This window comes from Tigriopus californicus, chromosome 3 (assembly GCF_007210705.1).
Source record: "Tigriopus californicus strain San Diego chromosome 3, Tcal_SD_v2.1, whole genome shotgun sequence".
Classification (NCBI taxonomy): domain Eukaryota; kingdom Metazoa; phylum Arthropoda; class Copepoda; order Harpacticoida; family Harpacticidae; genus Tigriopus; species Tigriopus californicus.
The window spans coordinates 8,922,659-8,946,092 of record NC_081442.1 but is presented as its reverse complement, the minus strand read 5'-3'; the positions used below and the strand labels follow the sequence as shown (position 1 = coordinate 8,946,092).

At 43.5% G+C, this 23,434-nt stretch overlaps 2 protein-coding genes and 1 long non-coding RNA gene across 6 annotated transcripts in view; 1 reads left to right on the top strand and 2 right to left on the bottom strand.

The window, feature by feature from the left end:
- LOC131877708 (transient receptor potential-gamma protein-like) overlaps positions 1 to 21,164 on the top strand; it is a 47,833-nt gene extending 26,669 nt beyond the window's left edge. For 3 of the 4 annotated variants that reach the window (XM_059223461.1, XM_059223463.1, XM_059223462.1), the window contains 14 exons: positions 883 to 987; positions 1,093 to 1,235; positions 2,089 to 2,290; positions 3,146 to 3,316; positions 3,595 to 3,829; positions 4,762 to 4,914; positions 5,226 to 5,365; positions 5,457 to 5,706; positions 13,715 to 13,901; positions 14,559 to 14,763; positions 15,916 to 16,104; positions 18,060 to 18,101; positions 18,940 to 19,120; positions 19,484 to 21,164. In XM_059223461.1, the coding sequence (XP_059079444.1) occupies positions 883 to 987; positions 1,093 to 1,235; positions 2,089 to 2,290; positions 3,146 to 3,316; positions 3,595 to 3,829; positions 4,762 to 4,914; positions 5,226 to 5,365; positions 5,457 to 5,706; positions 13,715 to 13,901; positions 14,559 to 14,763; positions 15,916 to 16,104; positions 18,060 to 18,101; positions 18,940 to 19,120; positions 19,484 to 20,559 (3,279 nt within the window). In that variant the 3' untranslated portion in view covers positions 20,560 to 21,164. Of the gene's footprint in view, positions 1 to 437; positions 822 to 882; positions 988 to 1,092; positions 1,236 to 2,088; positions 2,291 to 3,145; positions 3,317 to 3,594; positions 3,830 to 4,761; positions 4,915 to 5,225; positions 5,366 to 5,456; positions 5,707 to 13,714; positions 13,902 to 14,558; positions 14,764 to 15,915; positions 16,105 to 18,059; positions 18,102 to 18,939; positions 19,121 to 19,483 lie in introns of those variants that run through there. The other variant, XM_059223464.1, reaches the window with a different exon arrangement.
- Positions 4,497 to 6,002, bottom strand: LOC131877711 (uncharacterized). Its single transcript, XR_009372906.1, has 3 exons — positions 5,956 to 6,002; positions 4,739 to 4,880; positions 4,497 to 4,647 (listed from the first exon to the last, which is right to left on the bottom strand). It is a non-coding gene; the product is annotated as an uncharacterized LOC131877711 (long non-coding RNA).
- On the bottom strand, positions 21,048 to 22,135 carry LOC131877710 (uncharacterized). Its single transcript, XM_059223465.1, has 2 exons — positions 21,961 to 22,135; positions 21,048 to 21,896 (listed from the first exon to the last, which is right to left on the bottom strand). The coding sequence occupies exons 1-2, from the start codon at positions 22,066 to 22,068 to the stop codon at positions 21,363 to 21,365; spliced, it is 642 nt and encodes a 213-aa protein (XP_059079448.1). The 5' UTR covers positions 22,069 to 22,135; the 3' UTR covers positions 21,048 to 21,362.
- Between the last annotated feature and the right edge of the window lie 1,299 nt (positions 22,136 to 23,434).

The window sequence follows — 23,434 nt, the reverse complement described above, 5'->3', positions numbered from 1 at the left end:
TCAACAATTGGAAAAGGTTCAATTGGAAGAGTTTTCTTTTGAGGTTTTGCCAAATACGACTTCCCCCAGAAAACAGACCCTTTGGCGAAGCTCTGTTTCTGTGTGACTGATCCATTCACTTACCACAGGCAAAAAGAAGAAAGAGACCCCCTGGAATTGCTGAAAGTGATATCCATAACATAGGGTATATGGAACTCGATTTTTCATGACACTTTGCTTTCAAGCGTTGTCACCAATTTGTTGGTCCATACCTCACAGAAAATACTTGACGATGAAACGGTCACAAATCTTCTGAAAGCTTTTTGGGTCGGAAGAGGGTGAGTGGGCCACAGATGATTTCTTGTTAGAAGGGTGGGTGGTTGGACCGGAATCTAGATCTGGCTGTGGATCCATTAGGCCTCATTTTAAGGCCAAAAATGGAAACAGACCGTCTGACGAGTCAAAACCTGGAGCCTGGAAACGGAAAAAGAAAGAAGATTGGCTACCATGGAGGCCCTTTTTTGTTATTGTGCATGTGACGTCAATTTGCCCTTGCAGTTTGTGGGGCCATTGTCAAGGGCATAAACGCATCTACGAGAAGAAATGAGTGCCATTAGAACGAACTTTGGGATAGAGCTTTGAGTGTCTCATCCCACTCCTTTTCTTTTTTAAGTTATGGACAAGTCTCGGTTCCAAGTTATGCAAGGGACTCATCCATTATTGACACGAGAACAAAAGGGCGCCTTGGCCAAGGTCCAAAATTTAGTTACCTGACCGATGCGCGTCGTTTGGAAGGGGATCTCGATCATTGGCAGCATATGGTGGCTATTGTGTCCTTGAATGTGGGGACTTCAGAAATGATAGATGACTGTTCCATTATAACGAAGCCGCTCATATTTCCAGGTTGAGACGAAAGACGCCCTCTTACACTCTATTAACGAGGAGTTTGTTGAAGCTGTTGAAGTGCTTTTGGATTACGAGCATAGGTACCGAGCTGGCGAAGTTCCGGTAAGTCGAGATTATTCATCGGAGTAGAATGTGCTGGGATGTTCACTGAAATTGATCATTAGGCCACCGTTGATTATTACCACTAACATGATTGGGCCATTTCAGAGCTGGGAGGCCATTCCCGTGGACACGGCGACTTTCACGCCGGATATCACTCCATTAGTTTTGGCGGCACATCGAGATAACTACGAGATCATCAAGATTCTCTTAGATCGAGGATTCGTCCTCGCCGTCCCTCATGATGTCAGGTACGTACGTAGGTGTAAATCCATCTGGTAACCAGGATATCACGACTTTGCAATTTCTTGAGCACTCCTCCATTTCTCAAGAATGCACTTCGGGCCAGCTCTTGGAGTAGACAAAAAGCCTTCAGGCTCTGGGTTCGCACAACGAGGAAAGATTAGTTCTATTTATGGGATATCATGAAGTCTCGTAAAAATGGAATCAGTATCAAAGGCAAAAAAGTGCTTCAAAGGTCTTCTAATGGCGGATGCTTGAGGGAACCACTCCGGGAAAAAGAGCCAGACTGCTTTGATTTTCCGCTAATGAATTCAAACACAGGATCATTGTTGAAAAATGTGAGAATAGAAAATAGGAATTCACAGTATGATCTAAAGTTGCGATCGGGCATAGGTCTACTGAGTGCAACAATGTAAGATGTACAAAACCCCTAAATTTGAACGAAAACTAGAACTGAGAACCGTAATTTATGATGATATGTCTTACTGACTAAGATGAGCCCAATCGATTTCCTTTTGCAACCTCCATGTCCATGGTAGAAGTTGTCCAAATCTAAACCGATCTTGACAGAGACAAGGTCAGCCAACCAGAGGCGACGTTCATACATTTGACCCGGTCTTCAGAAGAGCATTCCTTGGCAAATATTCATAGCAAGATAAGTCAGCTCGCCTCATATTCATGGGCTTGGGATGGGTGGGTGGTCGCTGGTCGCAAGAATGGGCTCCGAATGAAAGTGCCTGGAGAGCTGGGATCGACTAGATAATCCAAGTGAACATACAAGAAGAAAAAGGGGAGGAGGAAGAGAAGGAGGAGCGTGTAGGTACACGGATAGTCATTGAGCCAGATCTTGTTTTGTTCCAGATGTGGATGTGAAGAATGCATGACCTCCCGCCAGGATGACAGTCTTCGCCATTCACGCTCCAGGATCAATGCCTATCGGGCCCTGGCCAGTCCCTCCCTCATCGCGCTTTCAAGCAAGGATCCCATTCTCACAGCCTTTCAGCTCAGTTGGACCCTTCGACGGCTCTCGTTTGCAGAGCACGAGTTCAAAAGCGAATATCTGGTACAGTCAAATCATGGTTATGCAAATACTTTTTTTCCACCTCTCTTGACAATCGAGGTCGTTCTGAGTGTAAGATGACGGCTGTGCTTACGACTGTCGAGAGGCATTCATTGTGGCTGATAAAATAATGAGTTTAGGAGCCTCCCTCTGCGAAAAGTTATCTCTTCTCGTGGAACGATCGGCCCCCAGTGACCTTCAAATGGGACCGCTCCCTTGCCGTAATGCCGTAATCTGAGCCGTCCAAATTAGGAAATCAAATTATTCGTCTTGAGACGACGGAGTGCACACTGCACATTCAAACGAGAGCACCCATGAGGAGAGATCGTGGTAAGACGATTACTCAAGGATTTTACGACTTGATTGCGGAAGCACACTTTCAACAGACGGCCACATGGTGCGTGATTGCATAGTAGAAAAGGAAATCAAACTCGGGAGGAGCTACCTGACTTGGAACCAATGCCTCATTAACTGAAGGCTGGCTCTGACAGCGAGAGAAACGGGGAGCATAAAAACCGAGCAGTCGATTGGTCTGGGAGGAAGATGTCGCCATTCAAATGCGAACCCCTGGCAACGTATTGTACTTTCACAGATCTCGTTACTAGACTTCGATACGAGCTCCTCGGATTTGCTCAGATTTTGATTTGAATGAACTTTTATTTGAACGACTGTTCCCGCGTACCCACAACGAACACTCGTGTCCCCCCCCCTCCCCCCCCGCCCCCTCATGTCTTGGAATGTCAAAGCAGACTGACTCTCTTTGATACCGCGCTCGTTAAACATAGTACGTGAGTGGCATTGTCTATGGGGCGCATTCTTGACAACGTTTTCCATGTCGTTCTTTGTCTTGTCCTCCAGGAACTTCGCAACCAATGTCAGCAGTTCGCCACGTCCTTGTTGGATCACACTCGATCCTCGTACGAGTTGGAAATTCTCCTCAACCACGATCCCACGGGACCACTCTATCAGCACGGGGAACGAATGCACCTCAACCGCCTGAAACTAGCAATCAAATTCCGACAGAAGAAGGTAGGTGATCGAGAAAGCCACCCACTAAAGAGAGGTCACAACTCATGGGAGCCATTATTGATGGGTTCGGAAACAATCACTAGATCTCTCAAGTCACGCTTGAAGGTTCTCTGGGGATTGATCTTTGGTCTTTGGTATCGCCCGAAAAAGAAACTCTGACTTTACTTACAAGATCGAGCCGAGTAGCTGAGTGAGACCTTCGACCCCTCTAAGAAACCACAACACGCCTAATGGGACCGACCTCGTGAGTGACGCTTTGGTTTCCCTTTCCTTTCCAGTTTGTGGCACATCCGAACGTCCAGCAGCTCTTGGCGTCCATTTGGTACGAAGGGTTACCCGGGTTTCGTCAGAAGAATATGATCCTTCAAGGCCTGGAAGTGTGTCGGATTGGCTTACTTTTTCCATTTTTCTCTCTCGCCTACATCATTTGTCCGTGGATGAGCTTCTCACAGAAGTTGCGGAAGCCTTTCATCAAGTTCATTTGCACTTCAGCTTCCTATTTTACGTTTCTTTGTAAGTTTCTTTTTCGCGACTCGTCGCCTTTTTACTATATCACTCCACCAGTTTGTGAGCTGAGTGTACGAGTGAACGTACCACAGAAGTCTTGCTCCCGTATGAATTGCTCTCATTCAGTTTTTGACATCTTGACTCGTATTTCCCGAGTGTGCAAAGAACAGAGTTTGACAAGGCAAGAAAAGAACCAACCCACTTGGGTTATTTCGCTAGCACCCACTTCTTTCTTATCGGAAATGAGATGCTCCTGTACTATAATTTGATACGGCCGAGGTCGTGGAATCCTTATCCGTTTTCCAACGACCCCCATCGACATAATTGCTGAGAGTTGGGCTACGGTTGTTGGTTGATACGACTCAACATACTTTATGGAGCCTCGATACTTAATACATCGCTTATGTCTAATGTCTAGGACAGTTCTACCCCACATCTGTGGGTGGTCGTGATGAGAATCGACAGCAAGTACCGCAGTTGACAATAGTCTCCCCTCTTGAGAAGGGTCCATTTGTGAGGCCAAAACAACACAGCAAGGCCATTGGGGCTAACACATTCAAGGCCATTGATGGCTCAGGGTTCCTGTGGACATGTTATGATAAAGCGACTAAACCAAACTCACCTCACTCGGTTGCCAAAAAAGGAGATCTGAAAACGAGCTCATTTTACGTTGTTCCATAAAGCATATAGTTTTTCTCGAGAGTGCTGAAGAGTGCTTCCTCCACTGTCCTTGTCCTGAAGACTCTTTGGCAGAGAATGTTGAGAGCCAAAAAGTGCTCTGAATGGTCGTCGACTTAGTCGTCTCCTACGTACGACAGTAGAGCCTGAAATTAGGCCCCAAATATTCAATAAATCTCTCGACCGACCGGCCAGAGAAAAGAGGCGAGCTCAACAATGAGGCTGCCAAAGACTCACGCAGCTGCTCTTTGTGTCCACAGTTTTGTTGATCTTGGCCTCGCAAAGGATCGAAGTGTTCATCGCCGAATGGTTTCAGAATGAGATGCTCAAGCAATGGCTTTCCAACGATGTCACAACAAAACGAGGGTCCACTCCAACTCTAGTGGAATGGTGTATTTTAGCTTGGGTCGGAGGTGAGTCGAAGCCGTTCAACATGTTCTAATCAACCCACGTGGGGCTATTTTGAGACCCAGCACTCACTACCCAACATACAATAGGTTCGAGAACTACTTCCTTTGTTCCTCACACCCGAGCCTCTCGAAAATAATGGAAACTTTTGTTAAGAACGAGAAAAGTATGGCAAGAGATAGGGGCACACTAGATAGATGTTCGCATGTTCCACGAGCAAAATTGCTTGCCTTGTTCTCCTTAGTGTGTATGTCGGATGAGACTTTGAGGGTTAGTGGGAGATTTGGTTCTGATTATCATTTCCTTATTGTTGCAGGCCTAATTTGGAGCGAGATCAAGCAACTATGGGATGTGGGTCTGAGAGAGTATGTCAATGATATGTGGAACGTGATAGACTTCGTGACCAACTCATTATACGTGGCCACAATCGCCCTGAGATTGGTGGCGTATTACAAGGTGAGCGGTTCGGACCTCTCATGTTGTTCCTTGCACGGCCACGCTTTAAGTTCTAAACTAATGGAAATGACGAATCCATGACTCTGTTTAGGTCCAAGAGGAATTGCGCGCTGGGAGTAAATCTGCTCATCTTCCCCGCGAACATTGGGACACGTGGGATCCCATGCTCATCTCAGAGGGGCTCTTTGCCGCCGCCAACATTTTTTCCAATCTCAAACTGGTGTATATTTTCTCCGTCAATCCTTACTTGAGACCACTCCAAGTCTCGTTGAGCCGGATGGTCATGGACATCTTGAAGTTCATCTCACTTTTCGTCCTGGTCTTGTTTGCCTTCTCGTGTGGTGAGTATGATTGACCATTGGACTCATTGAGTGAGAGATGGGAATGGCTGCTAGCAGCCATTCCCATCATTCCCATCGACATTCCACACTCGACTCACAGTCTATGGACAGTAGAGACAGAGCTTCAGCTTATCATCTCCTGCCCATCCATGACTTCTCTCGCCAACTCTCTTTTGATTAGTTGCGAAGGAAAAGTTGGTCAATGTGCTTTCCTTCTTCGTTCTCTTTTCCCTCTGATTTATCTCGTACCTCTCACAGTTCGGGGTTTTATTTCTGGGTGGGGTGAGGGCCTGCAAATTGGGCAGGCACGAGGCAAGAAAAAAAAGCCTTGTCATGTGAAAACAATCCTGGGAAGCGTAAGTACGAAAAGAGCAGAACCAAACCTCTAGATTATCCAACAAGTCTCGGCTATTGCCTAACTCTAGGCACGCATGAAGATTGGAGAAAAGGAAGCACTTCAAGGCACGGATATGTTGTTGGCACCAGATTTCATGCTAAGGCAGACAATGGGCTGCTTTCTTTGGCCCATTAATAACAGTTCCAAAGACAACCAATTAATCAGATCTTGCAGACTTATTCTTCCTGGGCGACAAAAACAAACAAGGAATAAATCTCTCAAATGCTAAAGAAGAGCTACAGAAAAGCTTTGGGGTCTATTTGAAGAGATCGGACAAACAATCATTCCGTATTAAAGGCTAGAGAGGAGAAGTAAGCCATAGCCCCGTCAGATCTTAAAGACCAAATGAACTTGGTCAACTTCATCTTACCTTCAATTCTGATTAGTGGCCAATGAAAGATGGCAATAAAATTGTACGAGTAGAGTTCCAGGAAAAGCTAGCCTGTGCTCGAATTTCGTGATTACAAAGAAAAAGTACCAATTAATACCTAATTTGGGACTAAGCAACTATTGGCTTAATTTCTAAAACCTCAAAACATTAAAGTCTTCCATAGAGAATTCCCAATGAGGTGTTCGTTTTTATGTCAGGAATGATTTGCATTAGTTATGTCATGTTAGCTGTTATGGAAAAGTCAAGGTCTTAGTTTGTCACCTCCAAAGCCTAGATCTGTCCATTATAGGAATGTATAGACCTCCGTCTTATTCTGTAAACTTATTCATGTCAGTTCTCCAATTCACTCGAAAAGTTCGAACAGTTTGTAATGTTGTCTTCGTAGAGGACTTTAACTTTCCGCCCAACGTGGTAGAGTGAGAGGTTAGCCTAATGGGTATATTCCCATTGCGAAATCGACAGCCATTTGAAAAGTTGGAGAAGTTTGCGATCTTGGGCAATCTCTCCCAGCATGTTTGCGTAGCCACCAGAGCGAGTAGCGTTCTGGTCTTGGTCTTTTTCTAATGACCCTGATCTGATCCAGTATGTTCATATGACGTCTAGTAAACTGTCAAATCATCTTGTCCTTGAGATGGAGACGACTATTACACAAAAGCCGGCGTGCTCTAAAGTAAGGCCCACAAGAAAAGTTCACATTCAAAGATGAACAGTGGTCTCTAATTGTAGAAAGGCTAGAATAGTTGAACCCATTCTCAATTCTTAAAGAGGAATCGTCCATTTGTAGATCAAATAAATGATAGTTTGTGTTTTTGTACGTAAGTTTGCTCCACTCTAACCATTCTGAAATGTGTTCGGAAAAACGGGACATAGGCGAGAATTCCAAAGTTTAGGAATAATCTGTTTAATAACAGTTGCACACTGTCAAAAAAACAACGAGGCACTTTGAACCCAGTAGTTGTGGCTAGCCTTCAAGATCTGGTCCAAGCTAAAGTTAAAGATTCCATCAAGAAAGATTATTTGAGAAAGGAGAGTACGCAAAAGGTGATATAGGATGCCATGTCGAATCTGAAACTGATTTCTGTGGACCGAATTGTAAATCGGGGTTGATGGCAAACCCACCAGCAATATTGATGAATATATCAATGAATGGAGGCCACGAGGAACTTGAGACTTTCTCTTAGCCTTGATGTGGTGTGACATCTCAGTTTCTGATGAAAGGCTCACAGGTTCTTGCTTGTGTTTTTATCGTAATTGAGGCGTTACATCGTGGATCAGGGCAAGATTCCATCCTCTCTGGAGTAACCACATGTTGTTCCAATTTCTATAGGCGGAGATAGGTTTCTCTCCAGTAATTAAAGGCCGATGTCGTTGACTTCGAACATTGCAAAGTGCAGTTCAAATTTGTCGAATTTCTTAAGTCCATAATGTCATTCCTCTTAGTCAGCATGGGTTCCGAGAGCATTCTAGCAGTTGCTCAATTGATTAAGCATCTAGAACAGGTCATTAATAGACTAGAAAGTCAAGAGTAATTTGGAGTTTTTCTCGACTTTACTAAGGTCTTTGGCAAGGTACATAATGGCCCTTTAGTTAATAGGCTTTACGAGATAAAGGTTCAAGATAAGGTTCTCAATTGGTTCTAAAGTTTCATTTGTAGTTGGAAGCTATTATTTAAGGCTGAGGGATCCCTTAGTAACCTACATGATTTCAAGTGTGGTGTGCCACAGGGCTCTTTATAAGGGCCTGTCCTTTTCATCATTTTTGTGGCCCCATTTCAATGGCTTACAAAGAACTAATGCTGGTATCTCTTCCGATGCTTAGGATACAAAATAAGTTTGCGGTGGGAATGGTCAAGATTAATTTCCACTGTGGCCGTTAGATCCTTACCCCTTTGAGGAGTACGCATTTTGTCTTTTTAGTTCTCGGCAACAATCACACGTGCATTTCAGACCGTGGCAAAGCATACCTATTTGTGTAGTTCTGTCCATTTCAAGTTGCCACGGAAATTGAGTACCATTTCATCTTCTCGTCAATTACCCAGTTAGAAATTGCGCCGAATATCACCACCAAAGTCACCGAATGATAGTTGGAAGCCAAATTTCCACGATCTCTTTAGAAAGACGCAATTCCCAGGTCTGAATTGAAAAGATAATGTTTAGAGCAGTTCTAAAAACTAAAGTCAATGCAATGGATCTGGTCACCTCTTCGGATATCATAATAAAAAATGAAGAAAATCATTGTGTTTTCAAGTAGTATAACGTTTAGCTCTCGATGGCTTCGATTTTCAACTTTCTTTGAATGAAAATGAAACCTAATGACTGGTGTAGCCGAGCGGTCTAAGATGTAGCGTGCACAAGGTAAGAATCTTCTCCCCAGGCGTCGTGGGTCCAAACCCCGGCGCCGGAAGAAAACCTTATTGTGCATTGTCTTATTTCCAAAAAAGATAGCACAAAGATCAAGGTTCTTGCGGAACTAGCTTTAGATAGGCAGGTCTCGTTCATTTCTATGACAGAAACTTGGCTTCGACCAGGAGTCTTAGATGAAGAGGTAGCAATGGCTGGTTTCAGTTTAGTTCGATGTGATAGAGTACGCCCTGGCAATCCCATTTTTCCGCATGGGGGCGTATGTCTATATGTTAGGCATGACCTGCGCATTAGTCATGTAAAAATGTCGAATGGAGAAGTAGAGGTCTTAGTTTGTCATCTTCAAGGTCTTGATCTGTCTATTGTAACAATGTATATACCCCCTTCTTGTTCAGGAAGCTCGTTCTTGTCAGCTCTCAAATTCATAGGAAATGAGTTGGACCAGTCAGTTTGCTCAAAGGTTTTCTTTGTAGGGGACTTCAATTTTCCGGCTAGCGTTGTAGAGTGGGAGGCTAGTCCAGATGGGTATATTCTCATTTCGAAATCGACGTCTCAGTTGTTCGAAAAGCTGGAGGAATTTGCGATCTTGCGCAATCTCTCTCAGCATGTTGGTGTAGCCACCAGAGCGAATAGCGTTCTTGACTTGTTTTTTTCCAATGACCCTGATCTGGTCCAGTATGTCCATGTGACACCTAGTAATCTGTCAGATCATCATGTTCTCTAGATAGGGTCGACCATTACTCAAAAGCCGGCGTGCTCTAGAGTAAGACCGGCCAAAAAGGTCGGTCTGGCTAAGTTCAAATTCAAAGATGAACATTGGCCGTTGATTATAGAAAGGTTAGGGGAGCTTGATTTTATTTCAATGCTGAAAAAGGAATCGTCCATAGATGTAGCCTTAGACAAAATGATTCTAGTTTTTAGGGACGTCTGTTCCACTCTAGCAATCTCTGAATGTGTTGCGCAAGGCGGGGCAGAGTCTAAAATTCCGAAGTATAGGAAGAATTTATTTAAAAAGAGTTGCCAACTAGCAAAAAAGCTCCAGAGTAATTTGAATCCAGTAGTTGTGGCTAGCCTTAAAAGAAAGTTGGATTTAATCCAAGGTAGAATTAAGGCCTCCATTGAGACCGATCAGTTGAAAAAGGAAATTAGAGTTGTTCAAGAGGTGAGATCGAATCTGAAGGCGTTTTTCTCTTATGCAAACTCTAAGAGAAAGATCAAACACCCTGTAGAGCCTTTTGAGGTCGATGGGGAAGCCATAGACAATGTAAGAACTATGGCCAACATACTTGGAGATCAGTTCTCTAGTGTGTTTTCAACTCCACTGAGTTTAGGAGCAACAGTCCATTGCTCTATTGATGAGTTTGTTGGGACTGGCAAGGCTTGTCAAGTTGAGCATTTAGATGATCTTGTAGTCACAGATCATGATGCTTTAGAGGCCATCAGGGACTTGAGACTCTCGAGCTCCCCTGGCCCTGATTGGGTGACATCTCAGTTTCTGATGAGATGCTCAAAGGTTCATGCTCCTGTTTTCTCGTACTTGATGCGTTGCATCTTGGACCAGAGCAAGTTCCCCTCTTCTCTGAAGGTAGCTCGTGTTGTTCCAATTTTCAAAGGGGGAGATAAATCACTCCCCAGTAACTACAGGCCGATTTCTCTAACTTCGAATATTGCGAAGGTGTTTGAGAAGATCATGAAGTTCAAACATGTTGAATTTCTTGATATACATGAAGTCCTTCCTCCTAGACAGCATGGGTTCCGAGCACATTTTAGCACGGTTACCCAACTGATTGAGCATATTGAGCAGGTTATTGAGGGACTGGAGAGCCATGAATCAGTCGATGTAGTCCATCTCGACTTTGCCAAGGCCTTTGACAAGGTAGATCATGGCCTTTTAGTTAACAGGCTCCATGAGATTGGGATCCAAGGCAAGGTTCTCAATTGGCTAAGAAGTTTCATTTGTGGTAGGAAACAATTAGTTAAGGTTGAGGGATCCCTTAGTGACATACATGATGTCAAGTCGGGTGTCCCTCAAGGCTTCATTTTGGGTCCTCTCTCTTTCATTATCTTCATTGCTCCGCTTCAGAAGCTTGGTAGTAGTAATGTCAGTATCTCTTCCTATGCTGATGATACAAAATTGGTAGTTGGTAGGAATGGTCACGATTCCGGTTGTCTGGCAAAGGTCCTAGACCAAATCTACTCCTGGGTTGCTGCGAGTAACATGAAACTGAATGGAATGAAATTCCGCTCAATGACCTTTGGGTCGACGCCATTAGACACTCCACTATTAGATGATGAAGGTAAGGACATTGATCAGGTCTCATCCATGAGGGATTTAGGTGTAGTCCTCCAAGATAATGGAAAGTTCGATGAGCATATCCAGTTGAAAGTTGGTAAGGCTTTTCAAACATGTGGTTGGATATATCGCACGTTTAAGTCCAGAGATAGTGTCACGATGCTAACTCTGTACAAGTCGATTGTTCAGCCGCATCTTGAATATGCCTCTCCCATTTGGGATCCAATTAGTTCAGCAGGTTTGCAAAAGCTCGAGCAGGTCCAAAGATGTTTTACTAGGAACATTGAGGATATGAGAGAGCTCTCGTATTGGGAGAGGTTAGAAAGGTTGGGATTGTACAGTATTCAGAGAAGGTACGAAAGGTATCTGATATTGTACGTTTTCAAAAGCATTCATGAGCTTTGTCCCAACCCAGGATTTAGGGTCAATTCTAGTGACCGTAGAGGCTTAACGTGCGTTTTGAGAGCACCTTCAAGCCCTGGAGAATCCAGGCTAGTTAAAACAATGAAGTCCAACTCTCTTCTTTCTCGGGCTCCTTCATTGTTCAATTTGCTGCCCTCAAATATTCGTAGGGTTTATGTAGGGGTTGATCCAGTAGCAAGATTTAAGTCAGACTTGGACAAGTTTTTGACTAAAATTCCGGATCAACCTTATATTCAAGGATTAGCCAGATCAGCCAACTCCAATTCGTTGGTCGATCAAATAATATCTATAAATAAAAGTCAAGTAAAATAAATAATCTTCTCGTCTTGAACTGCTGGGATCCAATCCCGGTAGCGGTAAGGAAGTCCGCACAAAAAAATATTACAAATCTTGCCTGATTAAATAAATCGGCTAAAGTATTCTTTAAGAATCGAAATTTTGTCTTGTGACTGGATCTTTATTGTCATACTGTACATAGTCTAGTCGGGGTCCTAAATCAAATATATTCTTGGGTTGCTAAATGTAATATGACCTTGCGCGAAATGAAATTCCACTCGATGACCTTTGGGCAAACGCCATTGAACACTCGACTCGTAGCTAATGGAACAAACGATGTTGAAGAGGTTTCGTCCATGAAGGATTTGATAGTTGTCCTCCAAGACAGTGAAAAGTGCGATGAGCATATCCAGTTCCAAGTAAGTAAAGCTTTTCAAATTTGATGTTTTAGTCCAGAGATGGTATCACGATACTAACCCTATCCCAGTCGATTGTTCAGCCACATATTAAACATGCCTCTCTCATTTTGACTCTACGATGTTCAGCAGGATGGTGGAAGGTCGGACTAATTCATTACGAACATTGAAGGAATGAGAGAGCTCTTGTATAGGGAAGTCTTGCAAAGGTTGGGACTGTGCAACATCCAAAGAAGGCACAAAAGGCACTTCACACCGATCATTTTCGACAGGATCCATGAGATTTTAGGGTCGATTGTAACGACCCTTTTTCGCAGGCTCGCTCAATGTTTAATTTGCTGCCACTCGATATTCGCAGAAATATGGCCAAGATTGATAGTGTAGTTCATACATTGATTGATAATTGATTGATAATGTAACAAATGGGTCTGACACCATCTCAATGCAGCAATGTCATTTCGGACAGTCTGAACTAAAGAGGGGAACTTTTTTGACAAATTTCCTTGAAGGTGTGAAGACAGATCGGTGAATGTACGACCCAACATCACGCAACTTCATCGAGAGGTTCGAGTCAGATTTTATTACTTTTTGCGTTCATATGGAAAAAAACAAAGTTTGACAAGACAATCAATACCAAGGGCTAGCAAAATCCAGCAATATTCGCTAGTGTCAGATATTTTATGATGATAAAGTTGAGCATACGTTGTAATCCCCGGCAGCTCAAGAAGGAAAAAATATTGTTTATTTTCAACTTTAGCAATAAGGACATTCCAAAAAAATACAAGCTTTCTGATAACCGGATAGATAGACCGAGCATACTCTCCATTATACCCCATATATCAAAACGACATTCGTTATTAGATCAATAGCAGGCAAACGTTCAGCATTATGTCTAGAAGATTTTACCCCTAGTTGTAACTTGAAGTCTTAGAAGATTTAAATGATAGAAGCATTGTTCGCTCTTTCTTGGAACACTCCCCGTGCGTATTACATTGGATGTTGAGTAAAGAGAGGAGCAAGTTAGGGATTCTCCGTGGTCCAGGCATGATTGCACTTCCCTTCAAGAGGGACGAGGGATAAGTGGAGGGGCCTTGAAATGTACAAACTCATTCGAGGCTGTCAGGTGGTCCGTTTTTAGAACGGACGACGACCTGTCACCTGCAGTATGGCATTGTCGAGAGCACCACAATAACGCCCGTCCTAATCATGAGTGACACACCTCTTTGGACACGCTAAAAAGGGATCTTATCAAGTATCGCTTTCAGGAAAAATAATCTAATACTGTCAAGCCAATTTAAGCCAATACCCAAGGAAAATGTCATGGAAGAGGGACCATCCGCCGTGAACAATCAGCCTTTGATCAATTTCCTTCGAAATTGGATCACAATGCTTCCCTTGAGCCTTACTTGACTGACTCATGAACTCGTCTTTGTGATTTTCTTTCCTTTCCAGGTGCTAATCAATTGCTTTGGTATTATGCGGATCTGGAGAAGCAACGTTGCTACAATGAGCAACAGACCATCAAAGAGGCCAGCGAAGGAGTCACCTTCGCCAACGGAAGCTTTACCACAATCAATCCTCAGCCAGGGGTCATTCAACATGATATAAACCATTGTTTGGCTTGGAGGAGATTTGCCAAGTACGTGGGACTAACTATAACTCAATAACTTAAGTTGTATCACCTACTGTACCTAGTTCTCCACTATTGCACTACTCATATGAGCTTCATTGTGACAAGCAACGCTTCTGTAGATATCGACATTCCAATGAAATAGTTCAAATGAGAGGGATCGTTCCAGGGGAACGGCGTAATTAACGACGGAGCCCTCAACTCAATGTCATTTAACAATATCCTCCATTCTCACATTTCTTGTCAGGGTGGTAAATCAATAGCATGGCATTGACTAGGACATCAACTTCACGCGACGCTTAATAAAGTAGCAAAAAGTGTTCCAAACGAGGTGACTAACGCAGTCACTTCAAGACAAATAATTCGCTCTCTGGGAAAGGATCCTGTTAGATACATTGCTGACAACTCAAATATACTTCTTATAGTATTATGGCAATAGAGTAATGATATGAGGGTTTTTATGGGTCACCCTGTGCCAGAAGAACAAGCAATCTTGTGGAAACGACTGTCACATTCTATTAAGTTCAGCTCGTTTTACTGAGCCATTAACTTTTTTATGAAGCGGACCGTGTTACTCACCCTCGCTTGGTTCTCCACTGTACAAATTGTCCATGGTAACCTAGTCGTATATCATGTCCTCCATTGTCTCGCTATCGCCTGTTCCAGCCTTTGGGAAACCTCTCAGACCTTGTTTTGGGCCATTTTTGGCTTGATTGATTTGGACAACTTCGAATTGACTGGGATCAAAGAGTTCACTCGTTTCTCCGGACTTTTGATGTTTGGCTCCTTCTCCGTGATCAATATCATCGTTCTGCTCAATCTGCTCATTGCCATGATGAACCACTCCTACCAACTCATCTCTGTCAGCTCGGTAAGTCATAATGGGCATATGCCTATTGGCATCGAAAAACGCGTGCAAAACTTGTGGACGACTGAAGGAGTAAATATCGATAGTTTTTTTGCTTTGGTCCAATTGGATCGTTTGAAAAAAGCTGCAGAACAATTCGAAACTGTGGATTTAGTAAAAAGCAACGGAAAGTTCCTGAAGTGATGGCAAGCTTCATAGGAGAAAGTGATAAAAACCGAGGCACATTCTACCAAATTCTTGGAAGACAGTTAAACTTCCCATTGCGTTGCTTGTTTTTCAAGAAATACGTCAACGATTTCCAAATGAAATGCATCCATGATTCCAACTCTTTAAGGCCGTTGCTACATTCTCCAAACGCTCGTTTGCCTACATATTCCAAATACTTGGCATGCACAAGAACCTCTTAATTTCAGTCGAACAATTACCTAAAAGCACTCCTTTTCTTTATTACTTCTTGGCCGAAGATAAGATTTTTGTGCTTTTTAAAAAAAACTTCCAGTTTTCCTCGAACTTGGCATACAGATCTAGCGGAGCACAAAAAAAGACCATAAACATTTGTAGTACGTTTCTAAAGATGTGCATTTCTGGCCGAAGCTCTTCGAATGTTTGCCTTTAGGAATGGGAAATGTACCGAAGCTCATGAACCATATGATTATTCACACTTTTTGAAGTCCGATATCAAATCGATAACCGAGTCGTGCATCGAAAATAGCTAGGGTAAGCATAATCCTAGAATGCCGTATGAATCCAATTTTCCACTTGAAGCGATTGGAACCAAGCTTCACATGAAGAACAATAAAGAGAGATTGAGAGGACCGACGACCACACGAGAAGAAGGGAAAAAAAAGGACACGAACCATTTAGCTAATCAAACAACTCATGGTCTGGGAAATGCAAACGAAAACTTTAGAGAGCCATTAACTCCGTGGAAACGGGAAACTAAATGACTTCAAAAGCCCTTCAAGACTTTTTTGGACATTTAGCGAGAATCAACGGCCAAGCCATAGAGCTTGGATTCATAAGCAAGGAAGGCCCTGCCAGAGGCTTTTCTTTAAGCATGGCCTCAAGAGCAGCCGGACAAGAACAATTTGAGACTTTTGTCTTGGAAACGCATCTCGTTTATGAACCCGGTTTGGTGTCTTGTTCTGTTTCCAGGAAAAAGCTGATGTCGAATGGAAGTTTGCCCGAAGCAAGTTGTGGATCTCCTATTTTGAGGAAGGTGGGACCGTTCCACCCCCGTTCAACATCATTCCAACGCCCAAAAGCTTGTTCTATTTGTTCAAATGGGCTTTCACGAAAATCTGTGGTCGAGCCAGCAAGATGAAGAAAGAACATTTAAAGACGGTAAGAACTCGGTTCTCCGATAAATGAGCCTCTTCAGAGGCGGGGCAAATGTCAGGAAATACATTCATTGAGGCGGCAAGGGTTGCCATAATTCGAACAGAGCAGTCCAAAGATCGCTAAGCTGTCAGTTTTGCCATTCCCTGGGTTGATAGCGTCTATCTTTAGCTCAAGCGAGACGATGACGGGTGATTTATTGGCAGCCTCTCTTGAGAAATACGATGTACGTAGACAACTGAAAACGAACCCTTTTTTAGGTTTTAATTCCAACCCAAACGTCAAAGACTGCCTCCGGATGATTCTTATTCCTTTCCTTGTACTGTCCTCGCAAGGAACAAAACCTCTCTGATTCGTTTGTCAGGAGCAATCAATCAATTTGGGCTTGGCAAATATTTCGAGAGAGAAGGATGGAAGACAAGTCTAATGGATACATTTCATGTCATCGAAAAGTGAGGAAAAACGAGGAAAAAAACTGAGGATCTCAATTGATGCATCCAAGGAGTTATTCCCCAATTCCAAATTCTATGCGCTTCATTTTGATAGGCTTCAACTTCTTGCTTGAGCGCAAACACAGGGATGTTCATATTGATGAAAAACTCAAAGGAGAGGAAGTGCCAACTTGAAGTGGAACTGCCTTTTATGCATGGGTAAAAAAGGCCTAGGGGGAACAAAGGACCACTCGAAAATGCCTAGGAAATCAGCTGTATGCACTACGTACATGAGAGTAGCTTCAAGTGAAGACCCGTCCAAGGTGGATGTATTCCCTCTTCTCGCCTTTGAAACGATAGGAAATGGAGGAACTCAAAGGTGTTTAATATCATCTGTACTCCATGGATTCGACAGTTCGGATTACATCGGGATTTGAGCCTTCTATTCTCTCTTGACTTTTCCCTCCTTTATGTCTGGCTTTTACTGAACTTGTCTTTCACCTTGAAGTAAGTGAGATTTGCGAAATGTCATGGCGCTTATTTGTCCTCCATTTCGTTTAAGAGTGGTCCTTGTGGTGGAACTTCTCCTGGCACTCTAACCAGTCACTGGCTGGGTCCTACCTCTCGTTCCAGAGGAACCTCTTGTGATTTCGGCCCATGAGATGAATCTGTCCTTGGTTCGCCAATCGAGTCCTATATGAGAGTGAGATAACTAGGTCTTCAGATTGTCGCAATCACGTCAAAATCATCGAATGGCATTTGGCATCCCAAGGGAAGATATCCAAGGCCCGACCAACGGACTCTCATTGATCCCAAGATAAACGCTCTGTCTCGGGATTAGAACTGGATATCTTGCCCAGAAGTCTAGGTTGGTCGGAGGATCACCCATTTTTCGTTGAGTAGTTGCCCATAAACGTAGAATGTGAGAAACCATTGAGCACCATTAATTATGCATGAAACGAGAGCAGTCCTAAGGGAGTATCAATGGCTCACGGATAGATATCCACCTTTCAACCCAGACAGAGTAAACCGAGCATTCAAGCACAACGAACCCCTTTTCCGTACTTTTCCAACTCTTCTCTGGCGTGCTATATGAGTTTTATGTTTTCCAATCCATGTGTTTTCACTTTGTCTTTTGATTGAGGCAAACGATGCACATAAATTCGTTGATGGTTTGGGTAGTGTCTCCTTGGCAACAGCTGGAATCTGGTTCCCCCACAAATTAGTTTGGTTAATGACATTTCAGCCTTCAATGGGAAATCGTTTGGGGGATTTAATGAAAAAAAGGCTCCCATCAGAGGCCTGTAATCGTCCCGTACTAGACGGGCCTAAGAAATCTGGAGGCATAGTTTTGGCTTTGGCCAATCAACTGACCCAGATCTCGACCGACGACAAAAAAAAGACTTTGAGAGAGAGAGAGGGGTAGAGAGCGGCATTAAATTCGGAAGTATGGGCCAAGTTTCAGGCGGAGATCGGGTGGTTCCCCGGACAAAATCGAACTCTAAATCATACATCCCTTTCCCATTGCAGAAAAAAGTGCGCCAGGCCAGTGAGAGAGATTTCAAATACCAAGTAAGTACTTTCTCTTCACTTATCTGGAATTGCAGTTGTTCAAGACCTAATTGTCATGACTCGCGTATTCTTACACCGTTCACATTAGTGCCGAGGGATCTCATTTTGTGCTTGAAATAAGGGATAGATAGACAGAACCCTTTTTATACATGCATGAACAGTCCTTTGTAAACTGCTACAAGGAATTTTGGAAGCTGCAGGGTGACCGAAGATAACGGCAATAAATCAATTTGGTATTTAAAGACAAAGTCCAGTAACAATGACAACTTCATGCTAAAAAATATAATTCAAAAGACACACTCCAAGAAAGCGTTCTGAGCATATCACTCAATATGGTCTTCATTTGCGACTAGAAGGGGCCACAAGCTACCATGAACCTCATGACAATTGACACGGGAGAAAACAGCCTGTTATTCTCGCTGACCATGACTGCTATACTTTTCCCAGGCAGCGAAGACTTGTGATGAGTTCGCGACATTCATTCCTGTCCCATAATATGAAAAATGAGCAAAATTTGTTTCTTGACAAGCTTGGAAGATGGTAAATTTTCAAAACTTGCCATTGTGTATATACATCTTACTTGACGGATAAGGACACATTTTCAAAATCTAATTAGCACTTGATTCGAAATTGAAGCAAGTTAAAAAAAAAGGCGCCAGAATGGGATTGGGATCTCTTTCATCGAGACATAATTTGACTGTCTACTTTTGTTGTCGAAAAACTCCACAATGACATGGAATGACGCTCTCGCACTGTGAGAGTGTGAAGAGCATGGCTGTATGTATGTAGTGAGTGGGGCGGCCCTTTGAGAAGGTCTCAAGTGTTCCCATTTTTTCAGGCCATTATGAAGAACCTCGTCCGCCGTTATGTGACACAAGAGCAAAGGAAGGCTGAGAATGAGGGCGTCACGGAGGATGACGTTAACGAGATCAAAAACGACATCTCCGCCTTCCGCTTCGAATTCATCGACATCATGAGGCAAACTGGTCACAAAGTGGAATCCATTACGGGTTTACACGGTGAGGAATTCATCTATGAGCACCCGACCAGATGAGATCGGATGAAATGGCAAATTTGAAATGGGACCAAGCCGATATTAGCCGGCTTGCCAAGGGTCTTTTTTGAGCCGTCACCAAATACGGGACGGCTCTTTGTTATCTTTGAAAACATTTCCCCTACGATTCATTAAGGATTAAATGATTCTCCGGATTAAGAGCTCTCTCTTTCTCCACGTCTCCAACACACCCCAAGATGAACCAACTCTTTGTTGGAGTGTCTAATGCTTTCATGGTCAGGTCTTTGACAAAACATTTGGGGATGACTTGCCCAGAAAGGATTAACCTCTCCATTTTCTAAAAATGTCAATCCAATCCTCTTTCCAGGTGGAATGGGCCGCAAAGATCGATTGAAAACCAGGCGGATCCTAAAAGGAGTGGGCGTAGCCTCCGATATTGGCGGCGTGGGATCTGCCTCATTCTCGGCGGATTTGTCCATCTCAGCTTCAAACACTCTTCCCAAGAGAACATCATTGACCGTGCCAAATGACGGGAGCAATTCGGCCGAGATAGCCAATGACAATGCAGCTCTACGAAGATCCCCCATCGCCAAATTCGCCTACCGATTGGCGGGCGGCCATCGAAGTGGAGAGACTAGTTTAAGTTCCAGCTTCCGATCCAAAAACCGAGGTCGACATGGATCTAGATGGTCGGCCCAGTCAAGCGATGACTCGCATGAGTCCAATCAAGCTCAAATCCATGAAGAACCCTCCAAAGACCTCTTGGGGAACACTGTCAAACATCAGGGGTCCCGACGAGAAAAGTTTTCCAAGGCCAGAAGTCCTATTCAATGCCTGAATCCGTTACAATTACAGGCTCCGGGGAGCGTCAGCCGGGCGGCGGGGCTGAATGCAACCGAGGACATTGAATTAGGCGATACCTCGTCATGCCGGGGGATAAGGGATCAAATTGGGGAAGAAACGGAAAACGATGAAGACGATGATGATGACGATATGGAGGGTAATGAAACTCCGATTCGGGATCCGTCCACGTCCGTTGGCGGGTATTATAAAAAGGGCGGTCTGGCTGGGATTCATCGGATGTTTCAAGTGGACCTGAACGACACCTTGGATGACATGTCCCGACACGAGTCCGTGCCCTTGATCTCTTCCGATTCCGCCCAAGACCCGTGGGCCTCCAAAAAGCCTAATAAATCTACCTGTAGTCTCCTTCTGGATTCAGCGCCCAATTTTGCCGGAGGATGCGATCTTGGATCGAGTAGCACAAAAGAAGGGGGGACCAAAGCACAAAATGGTGGAGCCTCCTCCGGGGGCGGGCCGGTTTCGGCCAGTTCCGGGACGAGTACTTCTAGCAATGCCATCGCATCATCGGGGCCAATGTCAAAGACAATGATGCCAGGCTTGAAGCCCAGTGCCAAGAATTCGAATTCGGGATGGCTTTAGTGCGATTTTTGTAAAATGATTGTGTAAGAAAATGAAGATGTGCTCCACAATCTTCTTCGGTGCAGAAGATGTGGCCCTTGGTTCCCATATGAGCATGAATATGGAAGCCAACAACGGGTGCTGCTTGATGTACATTGGAAGCCTGATTTTTCAGTCCAATTTTCAGTCTAAACTATAGATAAAATTGTCACAGTCCTAATGCAGCAGCTGCAACTACTTTCATCCTCCTCTTATCAAAGATTTTTTTACACTATGATAATTACATTAGATCACTATTACGATGATCGTTATTATCATTACTATTATTACTATTATTACTACTACCATTATTACTCCCCATATAATTATCGCTATTACTACGATTATCCTTATGATTGTTGTAATGACATACTTCCAATCCTCCTTGGAGACCATGACAGTATTCGTATCACAACACGCCGCCGTCGTAGTCGATATTAGCTCGCCAAAACCAACAAAAGTAACCTTGCTCGATTGTGCCAAATGTCATTTTTTATTTATTGATCATTATTCAGTGTCTAAACACAGAGATATCTATGAGTGCTAACAAATAAATTGGAATATATTTAAGCCTCTTGTAAACTGAACCTACGCTCAGAGACTCCTTCTTCTCGGAAGATTTTCCGTCCAGACTCACGTAAATTCGACTTTCCTACTCGAGGGAAATGAATGGACATGACGAGCCAAAACCAAGGTTATTCTTGGAGTCAGTGGTTCCTCTAATTATTTTTCTTTTGCCAAGATAATACTGATCGTTTTGTGGTTAATGAATTCCCTCATGTCTCTCATTCATCACAGACCAGGACAGGATCACCGGGTCTGGTCTCACAGATCTCCCGCTCTTCCTCCACACACTCTTGCGTCTCAATCAAATCGCAATCAGGACCTGGATCTGCTCGAGTTTCACAGTCATCGATATCATTGGAGTCTCCGCTCCTATCCTCGACAATCTCACACTTCTGACAGCTTTCCACCAAACAACGGGCCCGTAACTCCGGGGTGGACAGAGGTTTGTTATAACAAATCTCTTCCAAAGGACAATCTTCGCCGTCTCCTGACTTTGTGCAGAGTTCCACCACTTTACATTTCTGGATTTCGTCCTTTTCCGGACTCATGCAAATGCGTTTACATTCGGGATAGGGCACCACGGTGCATTTTTTCCTCTCTTTCCTCCGACCGCATCGTCTCCTTGGAGTTGATTGGATGCGGCATTCCCTCGTCACTTTGGTTTTGCAAACGGGTTCCACGATGATATCGCATTCCACAATGTCTTGAGGCACCCATGAGCATAATGGAACCTTGGTCAATTCCTCCAAAGGCTGAATTTGATCAAACAGTAGCACTTTTCACGTTAATAGTTCGACTTTTGAGAAATTGGCTTACCGTGATGTTGAGGGCAATATCTTCGTCACCACTAACAACCACTAAAACCACGGATAATCCTACCAGGGTTCCAAACGCTTGAAAATACAGCAGTCTAAGCGAGAGCATTGTAATTTCGGGAAATGTGTGCCTCTCTTCCAGAAACCATTACATGCCTTGAAGAAGTTGTTTCTAGTAGTCCTCAAACCAGTTTTCTCAGTTGGAGGTCAAGGATGCGAAACTTCACAGCGCTCTATGATGAAAGTAATCTTGATGCAAATCATACCATTTATGGCTTGGAAATTGTGATATTGCTCGCCACATTCAATTAAAGTTGGACAAACGACGAAACAACGATGAAAGAAAGATTAGAGAAACACATTTTGGGAGATGCAGAAAATCAGTTTTTTTAGAAGTAGACTGTGCTCTTTGACTTCAATTCAGAATGAAAAGGACAAGACATTACTTTGTAAATGTATTCATGCATGCATGAATGTATTTGTAGATTTAGTTATTTTATAGGTTTTTTTTATTCTAAAATAAGTAGTGGCAATAACAACACCTTGCAATCTCTATGTCGAACTGGGGTCTACTACTCCAGAGACGCATTTCATTGACGGAACTATATATGTATGAAGTGTTTTAGCAAATCTGAAAACTCCTTGACAAAAAAGGAAGCACTCGTCATCATCCTCCTCCACTTCTTTTGTCCTTGAAAGAGAAATTGGATGAGAGATTATCACCTTCATTATATCCAGAGAGGGGGGAAAAACCACCAGCCCAATTTTGTAATTTGATACCATACCATGGCACCAATCACAGTTGAGATAGCTCAGAAGGTGTTCAGTAAAGACGCTTCTCTCTCTCCTCTCTCTTTTCATGTCTTCAAACCGCATGGTTATTAGAGTGGTACCGAGGGCTGAGTGGCCTAGTTTTTTGGGTTGATTCTTTGAGCTCTACCATTTAGTTAATGAGGTTCAAGACGTTCTTCCGTGATCCAATAGTCCACTCGGACTTGGAAAGCCGCGTACACTGAGTGTACAGTACGCACATTGTGTAATCCACACGATTGCCACAGACCTTCCCCCTCCTCGTCACAAGTTCGTCAATGGTTCCATTCTGGTTGGTGCGAGGTTCTTGACGGTGGAATTGATCGAATGGGGTTCTTTCCTTCGACTAATGCCTGCCTCTCTCTCTCTCTCTCTCTCTCTCTCTCTCTCTCTCTCTCTCTCAATCTCATGTGTATGCATATAAATGGGTGCCAAAACCATTGGTTAAGGCACGACTATCAGGTTGCTTTTCGTGCGGACAGAAAAAGAATTAACACCACTTCTCATTGCGCTTAAAACAACTATCGTACAAAGGAAAGCTTTCCGTCACAAATTATCAAAAACAAAGATCTAAGTACTACATGGTTCCGTTTTTTTGACATTTGATAGGGAACAGTTATATTTCTATGTACATGATTGGATTTGTGCTAAAGTGTGAATAGGAC